The 19,283-nt window shown below is 35.7% G+C and overlaps 1 protein-coding gene across 15 annotated transcripts in view; it reads right to left on the bottom strand.

Moving 5' to 3' along the window:
• Nucleotides 1–19,283, bottom strand: part of DMD (dystrophin) — a 1,146,493-nt gene that overhangs the window by 250,782 nt on the left and 876,428 nt on the right. For all 15 annotated transcript variants that reach the window (XM_074534563.1, XM_074534577.1, XM_074534568.1 and 12 more), the window contains 2 exons: nucleotides 14,017–14,228; nucleotides 6,961–7,115 (listed from right to left, as the gene is read on the bottom strand). In XM_074534563.1, coding sequence (XP_074390664.1) covers nucleotides 6,961–7,115; nucleotides 14,017–14,228 — 367 coding nt within the window. The remainder of the gene's footprint in view (nucleotides 1–6,960; nucleotides 7,116–14,016; nucleotides 14,229–19,283) is intronic.

The raw sequence follows: 19,283 nt of genomic DNA, 5'->3' as shown, positions 1-19,283 counted from the left end.
GGGGGGAAAGTGAAAAACAAGTGTCTGAGCACTAAGGAATGGTCTTCTAAATGCATTTCCTGCTTAGTTTCTGTTGGTAACTTGCTCACTCTATTGGAAACTTATGGCCTTGCTGCAAGATACCAGCCCTATTCCCCTTTTTAGTTGTGTACAATTAAATCATTGACAGTAGATTACAGTTGGAGCATGGTGCTAGTAACACCCAAGGTTCTGGGTTCCATCCCTTTGATGATCTTTGTGGGTACCACACCTCAGAATATTCTGTGATTCTGTGATTTAAAACCCAAAACAACCAAGCTGTCAAGGATTTGCATTCATGGTGTTCAGAAATCTGAGCAAATCTTTTGTGGAACAGACAAAACCCAGCCATTTTATTAAAAAACAGCAACACTTTTTCTGTGAGGTCATTTTTGTTTGTGTGTGGGAGGACTTAGCAGAGATACAGATGATCTATTGCCTTTTTGGGAGAGGTAAAGGTACTGGACTATATATATATATACTCAAGTGTGGGAAAATTTAGCTTTATTAGAGTCATGTTAAAACTTTTAAGAAACTCAACCCTGAAGTCAAAAGGATCCATAGGTCCTTTTGTCAAATTCTCTATTACTGATGCTACTCTCTCCTGAAATAACTCAAGAACTCTTTCCTTTTTATAATCGAAAAAGACTTTCTCAAAAATCACAGGAATATCTTCACAAAGGTGGAAATGATGAATCACACATATTCTGGGTAACATTGCCTTTTCAGTGCATCCTACCAGCATTTTTAAAGCATATCCAAGATTATACTCTCAAAATTTAAACCAAAAACATTCACTACTACCAATTGAGTTTTCGTCTTGGATCTGATGTCAGCACTGCACAAAAAAGTGCTGCCAGCTGAGTGGAGAACTAAGATAAAACTGGAATATAAGCAGCTAAGATGACTTTTTAGATCTCCTGATTACATGAGCTTCATCTGGCAGCTTAATTTAATTCTTTTTACAATTTATTTTTCTTATATGGCAAGAAATGTCATCATTCTGAGGGGTGTCAGGAAGAAAAAATAGCAAAGCACATTGCTAACTGATGTCACTGCTGGTAAGACTAATCTTATATTTTTAACCTAAATATTTGCTTGAGATTGTAGGCAGTTAGCAGAATGTCTTTCAAATACATTACCTCTCTTTTACTTATTATCATAAAATAATCCCTCTGCACCAAATGGTTTTTAGGTGTGCTTTTAAAAATAGATATATTAAGAAATTATATAAGTAAAACATAAACAAAAAAACTATAAAAAATTAAAATTAAAGCATCTAAACCTTGCCATTCCCACCCTTCTTATAGTCCTTGTCTGAGGATTTAAAATAAAGGTAACATGTTGGAACAAAGAAAACAAAAAATACTTAAATCTCTTGTCAGAAAACAACTCTTAGGTTGCTTTAAACACAAAAGGCTTAACATTTTTGCATCACCAGCAGCAAATACAGAATTTTCTTTAGAGTTTTCTGGAGAGTAACTTTTGAGAAATGTGGAGTGCTTTACTGACAAATTAGTTTCATGAAAATGAAAGGCTTCTAACGCCCACTTCTCTAATAAAAAATAATGAAGATCCCATATATAATTTAGACTTTTCAGAATAGTGCCAGATTAAAAGGTTTTTCTTAAATCTTTGTCTGTTTTATTCAAAATAGTCAACAGAGATACATTAGATCTATAGAATAAACATTTTAACATATAAAATTATTTGGTCCTTGACATAATCTCACCTGTGATATCTCAGATTGCAGAGATTCACTTTTGTTTAGTGTGATCAGATTTACTGATGAAGTAAAAGTACTTAAGTCCTTACATATCTCATACCAAGAGAAGTTCTCAAAGACAGCATCTGACAAATATCTAGGCTGAGAACTTCTTCCTTCAATGGTGCAGGCAGCAAAGATAAATGTATTATCAACATCTGTCACAAAACAAAAAGAATTGCCCCACAATTACAATATTTTCCAACAGACTTTGCGATTTTAAATTGGAATCCATTGCTAAACTGGTGTAAATAACAAGCTTCAGCATGACATGTTCATTGCAAAGAAACAATCCCTTCTCATGTCTACTTTCTCTGAACCTGGCAAAATTATATTGAAAACCAATCAATAAATCACCACAGCAGGATGATGAAAATTATCATAGTAGTTTTTTTGGGAAAAAATAAATTTACATCAGAAAATGACATTTTTCATCTTCATCTAAAGTCACATTTGCAAGGATTTCTTGCTCATACCCCCATGAACGCAGCTGTATATCCAGGACAACAAGTGCAGGCACAGATGTGTAAACAGCCTTCTCACGTAAACAAGATTCCCATGGCACAGAAGGTGCCTGCACAGAGAATTTTTGGAGCTGCTCACACTCACGGTTCTATACAGATTTTAGGAATGAAAACCAAGCTTCAAAACAGCAGGAGAATGGGAAGGGAAAGGATGAATTTGCTTTGTAGACTGAATTTTTTGCTGCTCGACTTGAACAGTCCAAGCCTAAATGACCAGATAAGCTTTTCAGAGATGGCTCCTAGATACAGTCTACATACTGGAACCAAGTATGAATCTGCAGTATAACTCAACAAAATTCACACTTCTGGCTGCTGCTGCTGCTGCTACTGTGTAAATGCAGTTTTTCCTCACTCAGAATGCAATACAGCTGTAAAGCAAATGTGATTACTTCCACAAGTAGCATAAAGTAGTGCTAGGGCAGGTACAGTATATTAAGAAAACCTGCAGAATGATTGAGCTTTTTCTGTGGAGGTAACAAAATTATACTTACAAAATTCATGTACAGATAAAGGTTGCATTCTATATTTGTGTCTTTTAACAAGCAGCAGCTGATTAGGAATAGTTTGCTGCTGAAAGACCAAATCTAGATTATGACCTTTTCACACTTAGAATGACTGTTTTATTATGGATTTAAATATGAAGGAGATATAATGATACTTTTGTATTGATTGTGTTCTTTGTTTGGCCATTTGTATTTTATACTGTCCAGCTGACATGCAAGATCAAGGTGTTTATACGACTGCCTAAATTAGAGAATTAACACCATTCTTAGTAAAACATGGGAGCTGGTACCTCAGGCCTGTCAAACAGGCTTAGAAACAAATTTCCTTACCTCTTCTTACACTGATTTTTCACTGTTCATACCTTGTAGTGGGGAAAAACAAGGTACTTTTTATGTTTAGATTGTGGTGTGTGCTCTATATTGTCTCATGAGCCAAAAAAGTATCTTGAGCAGTGAAAGCTCCCAACATTTGCTGTGTGGCCTGAGCTCCATTGAGCTTGGCCACAGGAACTGGTGGGTGATGTGAATATTTGAAGATGTCTATAACACAGTGGTGGTTTGGAATCCTAAACAATTCTCAGAGTATGTTATACAATTATTTTCATAATAGACACTCCATTTAAAAAAGGTCTAAGTCCATTTTTAGCTTGATATTTAGCACATTTAGTGGATTCATAGGAAAGGAAAATACAAGCAGCTGTTGATATTTTTGTATGGTAATTCACATAAAATGTGTGTGCCCACAAAAGGAGGAAGCAACATAACACCATAGCAAACATTTTTTTTATATAGCAAATTTCTAATGGTTGCTTCTGCCATTGCCCTTTTCCGCCTCTTGAGATGATTTCAGTTCATCTGTTAGATTTATTTTTGTTAATGCAAGCAATAAAGATACTTTCTCTTTAATGGCTTCAGCTTAAATAATTTGGCTATTTCTTGGAAAGCCTGTGCTTCTAAAGAAGAAGAGACCTGTCTACAAGTCAGTCTGGCTGTCACCCAAGTGATCAGTTCATGTGCTTTTTAGTGTATTTTGCAGTATCAACAACAAAAGTAAAAATTAAAAAGTGACAAGCAAAAAAAAAAAAAAAGGAAACAACCATCAAGCATTCACCAGCTTGTCTCCCAAAGGGCTTAGAGAGGTACTGGTTATAGCTCAATGTTATAAAACACAACAATAAGGCAAAGGGTAAACACACAGCAATCAGCTGCAAACCTACTTAAGCAAAACAAAACACAGGCTAACAGATGTTGCCTTAATGACTGAAGTACTTGCTTTGGCAACTATTACCAAAAGGCAAAGTGGAATTTTACCACTGCTTGCCTGCCTGTTGTCTTAGTAAACTGGTTCATGGAAAAGCAGGTTTTACATTTTTTTACACTGACACATGATTCTGATATAATGACAGTATTAAGGAAAACCAGCTCAAAACAATGTAAGCAACTCTTTCTTTAAATGTTTAAAAGAAAATATTCACAAAAAAAAATTAGGCCATTTAACTTAGCAATATAGAGAATGAAAGCAAAATGTTCAGCTGAATATTTCCTCTTGGAACTTAAGATTTGAATAAAAAGCGATAAAACTACTTGCAAAATACTGCAGAAATTGTCAAGAATATAATTTGGAATCTATTTCTACTGTCATTGTGAGGTGACCAAGTCATCAGAGTACTATTCATTGTCTAGATGAAAATAACACACACGGATATATCTGAAATAATTGCATACATATCTGAGGGGAAGCTAGCCTTTCTTGAAGACTATGAGAAAACAATTCATGTATTCTTTCTACTGAGTAAATATTGTCTTACAGTCCAAAAGATCCCCAAAACCATAACGCCATCCCCCTTTTTTTTATTTTTCTATGCAATAACCTGAAAGCTGAAGAGTTGAAGCATAGAAGGAGGGCAAAAAATCAAAAGTGAAACCTCCCAAAAAAACCAGAACAAATTGGTATTTAAGTCATCCAAAGGCTCACGGACTTCATTATCTCCTCCTTAAAGAGCCACAAGGCTCTTCAACAGAGGAATCACAGAATCATTTAGGTTAGAAAAGATGTCTGAGCTTGTCAAGTCAAACCCTTAACCCGATGCTTCCAAACCCATCTCTCAACCATGTCCCTAAGTCTCACATCTACATGGCTTTAAATCCCTCCAGAAATCTAGGACGTTTTTTCAAGACCTCACTCAGGAGTTGCTGCATGAGCAAAATGCCTGACTAGTGCTTCAAAGAAATCTAAAATATCTACCTGCACAGAAAATCCTCCAAGTAAAAGTCTTATGGTGACTCAAAGATTTAGTACATCCATATTTATCAATGTGTCACAAAAGACCAAAAAAATCCAGCCCTTAGAGAAGCTTATCAACTACTGTTTGCAACAATGCTTCTTTTTCAAGTTCCCAAATCATGAGAAGTTACAAAAGTTGTATACAAAACACTAAATTAAAAAAATATTGGAAATGTAACAACATCACACAATCAAAAACTAGGATACTCATTTCGTAGCTCATATTTATTCCTATACTTTTGTACATCTTAAAGGGAAATGTCAACTCAGTCACCTAAGCAAGTCTCTTCTTAGACATAAAATACTTACTATAGCAGTTCATCTAACACGTCTGTGAATTTTATAGAAGCTTGCAAGGAATGTGTTTTGAAGAGTTTGTACTCCATCTCAAGTACCAACCTGGTACTAGGCAGAATCCATGCAAGAATGGTAATTCTCACTTTTGGGCAACATTAGACACACCTGGGCCTGTGCCTGAGGCATTAACAGGTTTGGAAATGCCCCCTTAGCTACAATTAATACAGAGCAGCCACAGCAGCTACAAACATATCCTGGATTTCTCACCAAGAGAGGATTGTGGTTCCAAGTACTGACAAAAAACACTTTGGTTCTCACATGAAATCCTTTTGAGCTGCTGATTTTTTCCACTCCTGTTTTGAGCATTAGACTCCCAGCCTTTCTCATCCTGCAATAGACTCCAAACTCCTCAAACTTCTCAGGCCACAGTGAGCAAAACATCATTTTGTATAAATACAGCTACTTCTAATAAATCCAACATATCTATTACTGTAACAGGAGAAATGCAAGCAGGTAAAACTGGAATGTTTATACTAAAATCTCAGTTTAATTATAAATTAAAAGCTTTCAAATTATTGTGTGCCTTTCTTTTAGTGGTCAACAAGATTATCCCTTCTCTCATTTTAAACAGTGTCTTAAATCCATTTTGAGTTTGCTTCAGAAAAATGCTGCTAAAGTGGCTCATTCATACGAATGACAAACTAAACAAAAAGTGACATTAAACTTCTGCAGTCATCAGTGATTTAGGTAAACACTATTATGCAAGAATATCTACTGAATTCACTGCATATTTAGCTAAACTGACTTCTCTGGCCTTGTTCATAGACTTTAATTAAAAACATGTTACGATCTAATTCATTTAGGGTTTCAGTTATAAACTATAAAGTTTAATCCAAGATACTGATTAAAACAACTTTCATATAATTTTTACATATCTAATCTTATGTGCAATGATTTAAAACTCTTTCACTAATATGAAGAAACCAATTTTTACTGCAATATGTTATAATCTTGTAGATTGCATATTGAATAATTCCCAATTTGTTGTCATGTTGCAAAAAAATTGCTTTTAGTAAGGAATTGGCATCTAAGCCAAACACTGAAAGGCTGTGAAATGTAATCAAGAACGTGGGCAAGGATTTCATAAAAATTTTCTTGACTAGAGATTTGCTTCAAAGATACATGATAACATTTCTACTTTGAACCTGCTTCAATAGGCTACATCTGTCATTATCTGATTTGGTTTATGAGTCAGAATCACTATCGTGGTTGTGATGTGGCGCTAGTACAGATATATGAAACAATGTTAAATACTTGAAATACAATCTATCAGCTTAAGTTAGTTGGCAACTCTTTATAGCAGAGGAAAATTGGCAGGAAGCTAAATTTTATTTGCTATAATTAAATGCTATTCTAAGGACATAGTTCCAAAAAGTTCTACAGAAGAGTCGCGACCACTACAGTCACATCATTTGCAAAAGTTGCATTTTCTGTAATCTCCAACCACAGCTGGACAATGAATATCAATGGAGAGTAACAACAAATCTAACAGAAGAATTTATATCCTACCTTTTATTAATGGCAGCCCAGGATGCATTAACACTGTCTGTCATCAGCTGAACCTTTCTGGTGTCATCTTCTGAATAATCACGGAGCAGCTTCAGAGCCAGGTCGTTTGCCACATCTACATTTATTTGCCATTGCCGTAGTTCTTTTGAAAATTGCTGAAGTAAAAAGAGAAAGAGAGAAATAAGGAAAGAATAATCCTCAGAACAACCATAAAATGATAACATACATTGCATGGTTATTAGAAAAGGAGCTGAATAATCTATACCACCTATATAAAAAGAAGGAAAAAAAACCCTGAAAACCAAACCACTTCCACAGATTTACTGGCAATAAAAATCAGTTTTTCTAGATGTTTTACATTCTTTTAGTCAGAAGATCACAGGACTACTTCTAAACTGTGAGAGGACCAAGCAACGAACTTCTAAATGCTAGAAAAGATATGACAGCTCAAATTGATAACCACTGATTATAATGTTGACTATTCTTTTCTGAGACACAAATAGATGGATGCATTATTATGCATTATGGAAACTATGATTATTTGTGACATTGAGTACTGAGATAGAGAATATAGTGAAATCATATATTCTGACTAATTTTCTTTTTTTATACTGTGAAATAATACTGATTTGGACAATTAATACCTGTGCTTTCATTTTTTTTTTTTTAAATTTAGTTGATTTTAGCAAATTGTTTATGTAATTAGTGCCATCTACTGGAACAGCACTAAATCTGCAATACAGCAAAATACTACTGGTAAATCTATCCATCTCTTTATAATGTTAATTTATGGTTAATATTAAAAAGCTTTTTAAATTTTGGTCATTTTTTGTTTCCCCTTTTCCTCTCCACTTCCTCCTTTCCTTTCTTCCTCCTCTCCACCTAAGCCAGTTGCCTCACTGCAGAAGCAAGCCAGGAAATCCAGAGCAGTCACTCAGCCAGCAGCCAGCTCCCATGCATCTTTCCTGTTAGTCTTTCTCTCACAGCAAATTTCCATATAAATGCACTGAAGCTGCCTATTTAGTCCATAATGTGTAACAACAAAATGAAAGAGCAAAGTTAATTGATTGCCTACTTGTACTTTTGTACTAAACAGACTCCAACTAGCCAATAAAATGGACAATACAATTTGAAAAACAGTTTGTATTTGTAAAGAGAAAGTTGCACATAAACATTTTAAGGTATTGACAACAAACAGTAAGACTCAACTGTCTTTATTGTTTTGCTTTAATATACAAATTGGGCAATGCCTGTGAAGGAAAAAATAGCTTTTTTCCCTTCATTCTCCCACAGCAGTATTCCTTTTGAAATCTTGTTTTGACTCAGATAAGGAATTCTTCACATAGAGCTGAACTTACATGCAATCCCTAGTGAAAGAGTCTAAATACTAAGTTAAAATAAATAAATGTTAAATAATTCATGCATTTGGGTTTTAATCTCAGAAGGTCTGTAAACTGATTTTGATTAAGACTCAGACTAAAATGTACTTGCTCTTTGAATAGAGCCCAAAAGGAGTTTGGGGGAGGTTTGCTATTTTTCCCCCTAAACTCTTATCTGTTAAAATGCTACTTCATCACCTCTAGGTTGTGTCCATAATTTAAAGCTGAAAACAGGTACTTCTCCCATTTCCTGTGCTATTCCTTCATGAGAGGGCAGATCACTCTGTTCCTGAGCACCAGACAGCACCAGGAACTGACAGCACCTTGTTTATCTGGCTTGAACAAGGGATTATCTTTCTACCAATCAAACATTAGGAGGAGCCACCAAACCCTAATCCTGAAAACCACCTGAACGTGTTATGGTTAAGCTCACCTAAAATGAAGCTGTCTAGACAATTAAAAAAAAAAATCTCTATGCTAAGTAAGGAAATCTGGACAGGAGAGACTATAATTTTGTGGAAAACATTACTATTTCCTTGAGGAAGATACAGGCAGGTGGTTGTTTTGAAAACAGTCTGCCAGTTGAGCTCCTTTCCTGCCAGAATGATATAAAATAAATATATAAATGTTTCTCTTTACATAAATATAGTAATATATATACAAAATACTAAATAGTAAATGAATTCTACAGTAATTATAATTTCAGTTTTGTAGATCTTATATAGCAAGTATCTATTCTACATTTAGGTCTATCTTTATTTTACCCTACCTTTCTCTTAGTTTAAAATTACACAGGCAGGCAGGTAATTTTTACTCAGCTAAAGAATCACAGCAGACTGACTGTTCACTGCTTTATATAGAAAAGTTACCATAACATTTTGTCTTCATTGTAAACTAATGGTCTGTAAACTTTCCTTTGCAAATAAGATATTTTTGCCCAGATCCATGTGAATAAAATTGACCCTCTAAAAGATTTGAAGCTTTGTTTTATAATAAAATAAATGGGAAGATCCATTACAAGGTTATTTCCAAAAGTGTTGTTCTCACCATTAACTTCAACATTAATCCATTAACTTCCTGACACTACAACATTAGGTTGTCACTCAGGAAAGAAATTATAAATATAAAGAGCTTTTGGTGATGGAAACCATTTGTATTTTCTGTTTTACTGGAAATTGATATGAATTTCAACAGCTTTGAGGAGTGCATGCTTCGACTTTGCTGTGTGTGCAGACACTGAGAGCAAAGTGCTGGGGCACAAATTTTAGCTGTCCATCCCAACAGAGGCCCATTCACTGCCCTCCTGCAAGACTTCAGAATTGCATTATTTTCCTTCCTCCTTTCCCTTTTATGTATGAAGGCCTCATTTACCTTTCAGCTACTTAAGACCATGTTTGTTTTTTCTTCTTTAAAGGAAATTGCTACATTACACTAATTTCTTTCTGACATTCTTTTCAAAGCATTCTCTTTGTTTTGCTTGTGTTATCACTGGAATTTACTGAGTTTATTAAAAGGCTTAAAGAATTAAGGCTGTGCATTTATCATGTTACTTAGGTATAAATTTAGTTATAATTTTTAATTAGAAGACACTAGTTGATGTTATTAGGAATAAAGCCTGTACAATTAAGAACTCTTGATTAAAAACAAGTAATGAAGTCAGAGCTGCACTTTATTTTATCCCAGGATTGCCCAGTGGAACAAAATCAATGATGCACAGTAGTTCAAATATAGCAATATGAATGTACAACATTATCCAGTTCTGTGTATATATCACAAATATGGAAAATCAGGCTGTCTTTTTGTCCTTTTTCTATATATCTGTAGCATGTTTTATTTATATAATTAAAGAATTTAATTTTTTTAATCAAGGAATTCTAATTCAGTACTTGCAACACAGTCAATAACATGAACTAAATTGTGAATTGTTTTACTGAAATCAAAGCAGTACACTGTCAGCCTTGGAATAATAAAAACCTACAAAATGCTGGTTTTTTTCTTCATCTTGGTACAGAGGGAATGGCAAAAGAGTCCCTAATAAGTCACTGCCCTGCAAGAAACTGACAAAGGCAAGCCAAGGTAGCCTCAGCCTTATCCACAAATTCAGGACATGAAGTTCACACCCTGGGCTCTGCCAGTGCGAGGCTGCCTGGCCTTTTGAGTCCCAACAGGGCAGGGGATGCAATCAGGCTGCCATTGAATTTCCTGTTTAGATGAAAAAATGAAGGTCAGTGAAGGAAAGGAATGAAATGTTGTCTCCATTCTTCCTCCTCTTCCCTTTGCCTATCCCAGATGAAGTTGCACAGAGGAAGAGAAGATGCCTCATTAGCTCCTACCAAAGCAAGGAGCCACAGAGTGAGCAGGCAATTCTAGCAGTTTGGTTTGGTTTAGAGTTTGGTTTGTTTTTTTAAATTTTTTTTCTGTCTTTCAAACAGAAGCTCAGTATCCTATTAGGACAAGGATAGTTTTACACTAGCTTATGTTGTGAAGACATGCTGATGCAAGGATTTGAGGTGTGATTGTGTACTATTTATACACCTATAACCTTCAGCCTGCTGAGTTAACCATCTGCAGTCATCACTTAAAGAACAATAAAAAACAGGGCTTAGTGGGTAAAGACTCTCATTGGTCCCATTGCTATGTTCTGGTTCCCCACACCTAACACCAGTTTAGTACTCAAACACCAAATAAAAAAAAACAGAGTGAAAAAAATGCTGCAATTCTCAGCAAATTAATCTGAATTAATTTCTGATTCAAATTAATAATATTTTTCATTATTAGCCCTAGTATGTGGTTTATTTTATCTTTTAAATGACAGAAATAAAATTTTAAAATTATTTTAAAAACATTAATGGCCAAATACAAGCAAGTTATAGATTTTTGTTTTATGCTGGCATTGTAAATAAAACAAATAATCAAGACTGTTATTACTGAATTTACCATGTACTCTTGTATTAGGATGCTCTAACAAAAATGCATCAACACAAGCACTGACTAAAAGTTCCCCCAAAGCAGAAGGAAACTTACACATTGATTCATCTGTCTTTAGGCAGACCTACAATGTTTAACAAGCAAATCAGAAGAAAGCTTTGTGACTACTTTCTCACACCAAGCTGTGTTGAGATACAAAGCTGACAAAATTAATGTCTGAAGAATTTATTAAGTCTTGCACTGACCTCTCTCTTTCCCTCAAAGCAAATTAATAGAAATTACAGCTTCCTCTTCATCAGTGTAACAGCAAGCCAAAATACAGCCTACTTATTCTACATCTTCAGGGGACAAAATCAAAATATATGTGTTTGGCACAGAAGCCTGGAAAGCATTTATTTTGAGAACTTGATGTATTTCTAGGTCCTTCAGTTTAGATAATACTGTACAGCAAAAACATAAAGCTGCTAACTCAAAAAACAATTTCCATTTTCCTTAGACTTCATGACCCCTTATTTCAAGCATCAACATAACAGCTGATGCTGTCACATCTGAGAAAATTTGATGAAGGATTTGACACAATAGGAATTACTGGCAGACAAAGATAATTCCTCTAGGAAGGCTGGCACAGAAAAAACACAAAAAGGAGAGGGGAAAAAAAATCCCCAACCCTCCTACTCCCCACTCTCTAAGACAATGAATTTCTTCTAGACTTGAGGAAGAAAGGCTAGGCAAAACCAAATAAATGAAAGTTAACAACCCTGGAAGAGTAGAGCTTGTTGATGTCCATATCATCAGGAGGGCACAAATTAAGATGGACTAGATGAGATGCTGGAATTAAAATTATAGGTTAATGTCTGTAACTTGACACAACACATCCATCTCATTGGATCCAAACTGGGGGAATGGCTGAGGATGCAGACAGCCCAAGTGAGGTAAGAGGCAAAAGAAACTGCAGGTCTTCTAAGGTAAGAGGCAAAAGAATCTGCAGGTCTCCATTCCCAACCTCTGTTTATAGGTAAAGAGGCCTTCTGTTAAGAAGTACACTATTATTCTTTTTCTAGAACTCTGGGGGTGGCAGAAGGAGAAGAATGACATGTTCTTATTTCTCTCCAAGGCTAATGTTGATCCAAACAACTCCATAGTTTTTTTCATAAAGCATACACTCTTACACTTCATCTCAACTTCATATACTCTTTTTAAAAAAGTAGACAAAAAATCCATTTCTAAAGCAACATTTTCAATTACTTTCCTAGTTTAGTAATTTGTTTTGGAAACATAAGACACTTCAATACTATGACATAAGACAGTGTTTGCACAGAACTGGTTTTTTGCTAATTGAGTCTTTGCAAAGCTGAGACATTGACTCTGTTGAAGCTTTTCCTTTTTTTTTAACAAATACTGGGCAGAAGCCAGGACGGTATCTCTGCAGGAGGACAGTGACAAATGGGAGCTCTCTGTGCTGAGTGACAGTACTACACATGATCTATAACTCTTTCCAATACATTAGTGAGTGATTGCCCTTGTTTACCATAATCTACCCTTCCCAAGCAATGACCCTTTTGGTACAATCTTAAATGAGATAACTTAACCTCAGCTCAGCCCTAAAACAATGGGCTGATGAACATTTTCATGCTTCTTATAGGAAAGGAAAAAAAAAAAGAAAAAGCAAGCAAAAAATCCAACAGAGTTTGCATTTAATTCTAAGTAGATGGTGATGGAGATAACTGAACCAATCATGAAATTCTATATATGTTTTCTCTGGCAGCAAAACCAGTTGATCAGTACCTTAACCCAAAAACTCTTCACAGCAGTTCATTACTGTTCAACTGTGTAAATAGGACTGCTCTAAGTACATAAACAGTCACCAAAATTGGAATGGTAGGAGTTTTAAAAAAACCTACAAAAATCTGTTGGGCAGCAAAGTAGAATATATCACAAAATACTTGTGCAATTTTTTTCCCATAGAGGCAGCAGTCACCTTAAAAGGCTGATCAATTGTTTGATTCCAACCTTGGTTTTCCTCATCCAGAAAATGAGTTATTATTAATCTTAAACAGCTGTTCTCAAAATTTATTCATAAAGAATGTTACCGAAGTATGACTGTTTCTATTACAAGAAACTTCAAAACTGATGCAACAGAGTATTTTCTACCTGAGGTACAGCTCAGCTATGTAAGTTAACACACTGAAGCACCATAATGTGGCAACATGTGTGCTAAAATCACAAGAGCAGCCATTTCATGTTTTATTTTTTCAGTTAATAACCCTGTCAAGGTTGAGGCTGGTGAGATTATCTTGTGGCGAATCTAAAATACTTGATTTCCAAAATATACCCATTTAGTTTGCTATAGCTGGGTTTTTTCCCTGCTTTCTCAGCTACTTTCACAAAACCTTTACAGCTTCATTAGCAGTGCAGACAGCCATGGACAGCCATATCAATACTACAGAATTTCTCAGACTGCAGTACCAGAGCTCTGAGGCTGCTGAACAAATGTGAAATACTTGTGCTAAACAGGTAGGTATTCCTCCTGTGAGATCAGCCAGCTATTTGTTATGACTGTTAAGATCAATTTAATATTCAAGGAACATGCTACACATATTTTAGACTTTGCATGTCAATTTCTTTCTAATTTGCTGTGGAAGACTTTTTGCAATGTACACTGTGCACAGTCAGAGGACGACAGTTAGAGGACATTTTCTTTAACAACTTCATTAACCCAAATAGAAATATTTAAATACTCAGTAGTGACCTTAAGTTCTGTGTTCTGCTTTTTCAAGGCTTCCACGGTGTAAGAAATTTCTTCCCATGACTCAAGCTTAGCTTTTGCTTGCTCAAGAACCTGCTCAGCTTCTCGTTTAGCTTCCAGCCACTGTGTTGAATCCTTCAGCATCTCTTGAAGCTGCTGTCTCCGGTTTTGGAGGTATCCATGCACTTCATCCCACTGGCTCTGTATCTTATCAACTGGTGAAACACAAAGGAAAAACAAAAGCTGAATCACTTAAAAGTTTTTTCTTTTCTTCTTCTTTTTTTTTTAAATTTTATTTTTTAAGGGGACGAAAAATGATATTAAAATCTTTCTAGAACTGAACATATCAGAAAACTTCTGTACTTTAAACTGCAATTGAATAGAAGTTTAGTTAAAAAAAACAAAACACATAAGCTGTTCTGGGTCACACAGTAAGGCATTATGACACACAGCATGTTTTAATGCATATGCAGCAAAGAATGACAGATTCATGCCTCAAAACCCTTACAAAATGGGACCACATTTGAGAAAAAGTGTCTGCAACAATCCTTCATTCTTAACAAACCAAGGGTTTTCTGAAGAATAAGTCCTTTAGGGACTAGAGTAATATTAGTTAAATATTTATTGCAAGATATAATTAATGGCTGTACTTTCTTATTTCATTAAGCAAATATTAGCAAACTGCAAAGGCTAAACAACTTGTTCATATAACCATGGTAAATATAAAATAACAATGAGCTTTATCCACTGTTTGAAAAAAAAGTGATTTCTGGAAACTTAAGAATCACTAAGATCACTGATAAGCACTGGCTAGCATCCAGCACCAGGCTCATCCCGAGTAGCATGAAAACACCAATAGACAGAGTTGTCCAAGCAGCTGAAGCTTGGCACAATACAAGCAAAAACCCCAAACTCCACAAACAATAAAATCTGTGGAGTGCATGAAGGAATAAGATTCCGTTCACATATGTGTATATATATATATATATACACACACATATAGTTCCCAGAGCTTAGTCAGCACAAAAATATGTTCTCAGTATTTTCTTGAACATTTTTTCACTGCATTTCAAATTCACAGTCCTTCTAGGGAAGGGAACTGAGATTCCTAGAGTAACCAGATAGCAGTTGAAATATTCATTGACTGGTAGTTCCAACACTGCATCTCTCACTGCAAGGCTGATTCCATAATGGTGCAGCCCAAAGACCTGGCTGAGAAATGCTCCAGCAAGGAAAAGACTTCTACCTATCAGTGCTTTTCCTTCATCCAGAAGAAAGGATCTTTCCATAGATTCAGCTGAGGTTTAGAGAAAGAGAGAAGAAAACTTTTCAGCATTCCGTGCTGAAGCCTGGGGAGAAGAACTGAGTAAACACACATAGCATGTTTAAGTCAAAGGAAAAGCAAAAGGAACTGAAGAAGCAGAACTGGAATACATAAAGCACCATCAGAACATAGCCAGGGTAACCTAAGGCACAAATGCTTAAATTTAATCTGAAGCAAATCTAACCCCTCATTTTAGGAAGCTATACACTCATGTCAAAAAACAACTCATTTCTGTGCCCTCTCTGGGTGAGGATTCCTGATGTAAGCTTTAGGGTACGCTTGAAACAAAAGAGGCTATAGACTCCAGAAAGGGGGAATAACAGAAGTGAGCTGCTGGAGCAAAATCTCCCTGCTATGGCTACAGCATGAGGCTCAGGGCTGTGCTGGAGGCTTAGGGACAAAGACTGCCCAAACACCTTCCACAGAGTCACTGGCAACAGCTGCCACCTGTTTCTTGCAAATCATTCCTTTCCCCCTTTGACTGAGACATTCATATTCTGATTTCTGCAAAACAGGAGATTTTGGTACATTGCAGACAGAAGTACAACAGCTTGTTTGTGTCAGCTGCCCACGAAAAAGAAAACATAAACTGCAAAAATCTTACCCATTTTTGTTCTATTATAAGTTTTCTTGTTGGTGAGGGTAGTTTGGGGCGCTTTTTTGTGTTTTTTTTTTTTTTTGGCGGGGGTGAGATGATTAAGAAATGAATGAAAACCCTCTGCTTTAAAGGAAAGCTGGATCTACAGTTATATCAATTTTTCATAGGAGCTGCTTTTAATAAGGAAAGATGATATTTGTTATCACCTAAAATCAAAATATTTATAGATGTATTGCTTCCATAATGTCTCATGAGGTTAGTGTGTAAGTAAGATATTTAGCAGTCCTCCTCCAGGGACTGTGCTTTTTGCAGCAAGACTGAGTTTCTCATCAGATACCACAGTCCTGGGATTCCATGATGACCAATTCTCCCACCCAAGAGGACAATGTAGCTGCATAATGAAAACAGCATTCAGGATATTCCAGGAGCCCATTTACACAAGTGACTATGAGTGCACGAGCTCCAAATCTATGAAAAACATTTCCTGTTTCCCTGTGAAAATAGTTGGCTTAGCTCCCTCTATAAATTTTTTTATGTATACATATGTACATATATATATTTACTTTTGCTTTATTACAGACTGGAATTAAAGAGTTCAGGAAGTTAGTAGGTAATCTAAACAAAACAAAACAAAAAACCCCAAAGAATAAATGTTTTCTTGCACTAGTGAATGACCAAATACAATTAAACAAGTACTTCACTGTGGTTAAACACACAATGATATCATAATTAATCTGGCTTTCCTAAGGTAAAGTATACCAAAAAGTGAAGTACTATTTAAGATAAAATATGTATAAATAATTTATTAGAGAGGCTTTTATAACTATGACAATATTATTTAATTTAATGCAATGTAAAAATCCCTTCATTACTTTATATTTGCAAGTTCTAAATAATGCTCCCATTTGATCAACTTTTGAATAACAAAAACCACAAGGCTCTAAAACTTAAAATAAGAGGCCCACCTCCAAAATGAAAACTACAGTGTAAATCCATGTCTCTTAAGAATGTATTTCGTTCATCTTCATTCTTTAGAATGAAAGATGATGTATGCCACTTAGATTTATGCCAAACAAAAAAGTTAGAAAATGAGTGCTTATTGTGTTAGAACTGAGCCCAGGAACCCATGAACCCCTTCACCTGCAGCTAATGAGTTACTGACTGCAGATGAGAAGGGTCAGAGAATTGTTATTAAATCATATTCGACAGTAGTAGACAACTTTTAAATTGTGAACATCATAGATGGTTTGAGCAAGGACACTGGAACATTTAAAGGCTTTTTCTGACTAGGTACTACTTGGAATAGGTTTACCAATATATTTAAGCACGTTTGATAAGACAGCAGTGAGGAATCTCAGTCCAATGTTTTTTCAGGCCAACACTCTGACCACAGCCTTTAGAAGGAATATTTCTGTTGTCCAGACATTACAAATCCTTAAGGTCCCCATGTGTATCTACAGGACTGGGCTGGGTTTAGCTGAGGTAGTTACATCTCTTTCCAGTGATTAATATGGGGCTGTGGTTTGGATTTAAGCTGAACACAGGGTTAATAATACAGAGATGTTTTTGTTATTGCTGAGCAGGGCTTACACATGAAAGCCAAGGCCTTTTCTGCTTTTCCTGCAGTGACACTGGAGAGGAGACTGGTGTGGTTGGGAGGAGACACGGCCAGGACAGGGGACCCAAACTGACCACAGGGATATCCCAGACCCTGGGACATCATGGATCAGAGTATAAAATGGGGGGAAGAAGGAGCAAGGGGAGGATGTTTGGAGTGATGGAGTTTGTCCTCCCCAGTCACCATTACCTGTGATGGGGCCCTGCTCTCCTGGGATGGCTGAACACCTGCCCAGCCATGGGAAGCACTGGATTAATTCCTTGTTTTGCTTTGCTTGTGTGCATGGCTTTTGCTTTCCCTATTAAAATGTCTTTATCTCAAAGTTTTCCAGCTTTGACCCTTCTGATTCTCTCCATGATTCTGATGCTGGAGTAGTGAGTGAGTGGCTGCCTGGGATTAATGGGTTCAGCATAGAGAAAAGCAATTTCTTTCAAAGCTTTATCACCCTTACCTGGAATGAGGAAGAGATCCTAGAAATAAGAAGTTAGGTTCCAAACCCATAAAAATAGAAGAACCAATGGCATATGAAGTAATTGTTCCAGAAAAATGAAATTGCACGAGTTTTGGGGAGCTAAAGAAAAAATGTTATCACTTTTTCCTACCTTGAATTTAAGGCCCTCAATAAATAATATTCAATAATTTAAAATATGTATATAAAACAAAAGTGGACCAAAATCTATTGCAAAGATGAAAAAAGAATCTGAAAGTTAAGTAAGAACATCAAATATGACTAAAAAAAGTAAGTTTCGCAAGAAAACAGTAATGTAACTGTTGTTACTTCACTCTCCATTTTGATAGCATATTATTGAAATGAGACTCTAATCTTTATGTTTTACATGTCATTGCTCAACATATTGTGACTGGAAACGCCTAAATAGACACAACAAACACGGCTCCATGTGTACTATTGAGATTACTGAAGCATAGGAATTTAAAATAATTAGCAACAGTGACGAAAGTAGTTTTTTCCCCATAGTTGAGTAGTTCCTGAAGCACCTCAGTTTACATTTTTCATTACAGCTAAGTCCTGTACCTTCTACATCTCAAAGCCCAGTGTCTTATTTTTTAGTGTGGCATGTACTTGTTCTATCCCATGCTCTTCCTTTCTTTCCTTGTCCTAAATTCGACAACAGTACAATGTCTTTATTGTAATAATCAGTATTAAACATTCAAGAAGATTTTTATTGACTGTAAAGGGGCAATCTGGAAAAATCAAGACAGAATTTTCTTTACAGCCTTAATGAAAAGAAATATTTTATTAATGCATGTAGTCACATGCATGACTAGTAATTAATTTTACATGACTATAAAGCCAAAAAATATTTGACAAATCTAAGCTGAGGGTTGGAAAGACAAAGTATATACAATAGGTTTTTTCCTGAAGCAAAAACCAATCCCCATCCATTTCCCAACCACAGTGCTCCAGCAGAAGTCCTCATTGTACTTCACCTACACAACTTTTGTGCTTGCTTACTGGAAAGTGTCTCAGCATGGCTCCAACCCCTCCCAGTGCAACAGTGAACTCTCTCAGGGCATGGTGAGATTCTGACAGTACGCAATTTCAAGGTTGCTATTCAATTTTTTTTTAATCTATCTAATTTCCTTGCTGATCAATAGTGATTATATATACTAAAATGGATAAAAGAAATTCTGTTGAACTGAAGTTACTATAAGCAACAACAAAGCAGAAAGCAGCATCTAAAGTAATCAGACACAAGATAGGTATTCTT

This window comes from Zonotrichia albicollis, chromosome 2 (genome assembly GCF_047830755.1).
Source record: "Zonotrichia albicollis isolate bZonAlb1 chromosome 2, bZonAlb1.hap1, whole genome shotgun sequence".
Classification (NCBI taxonomy): Eukaryota; Metazoa; Chordata; class Aves; order Passeriformes; family Passerellidae; genus Zonotrichia; species Zonotrichia albicollis.
The sequence above is the reverse complement of the archived record's forward strand: the minus strand, read 5'-3'. Positions and strand labels throughout refer to the sequence as shown.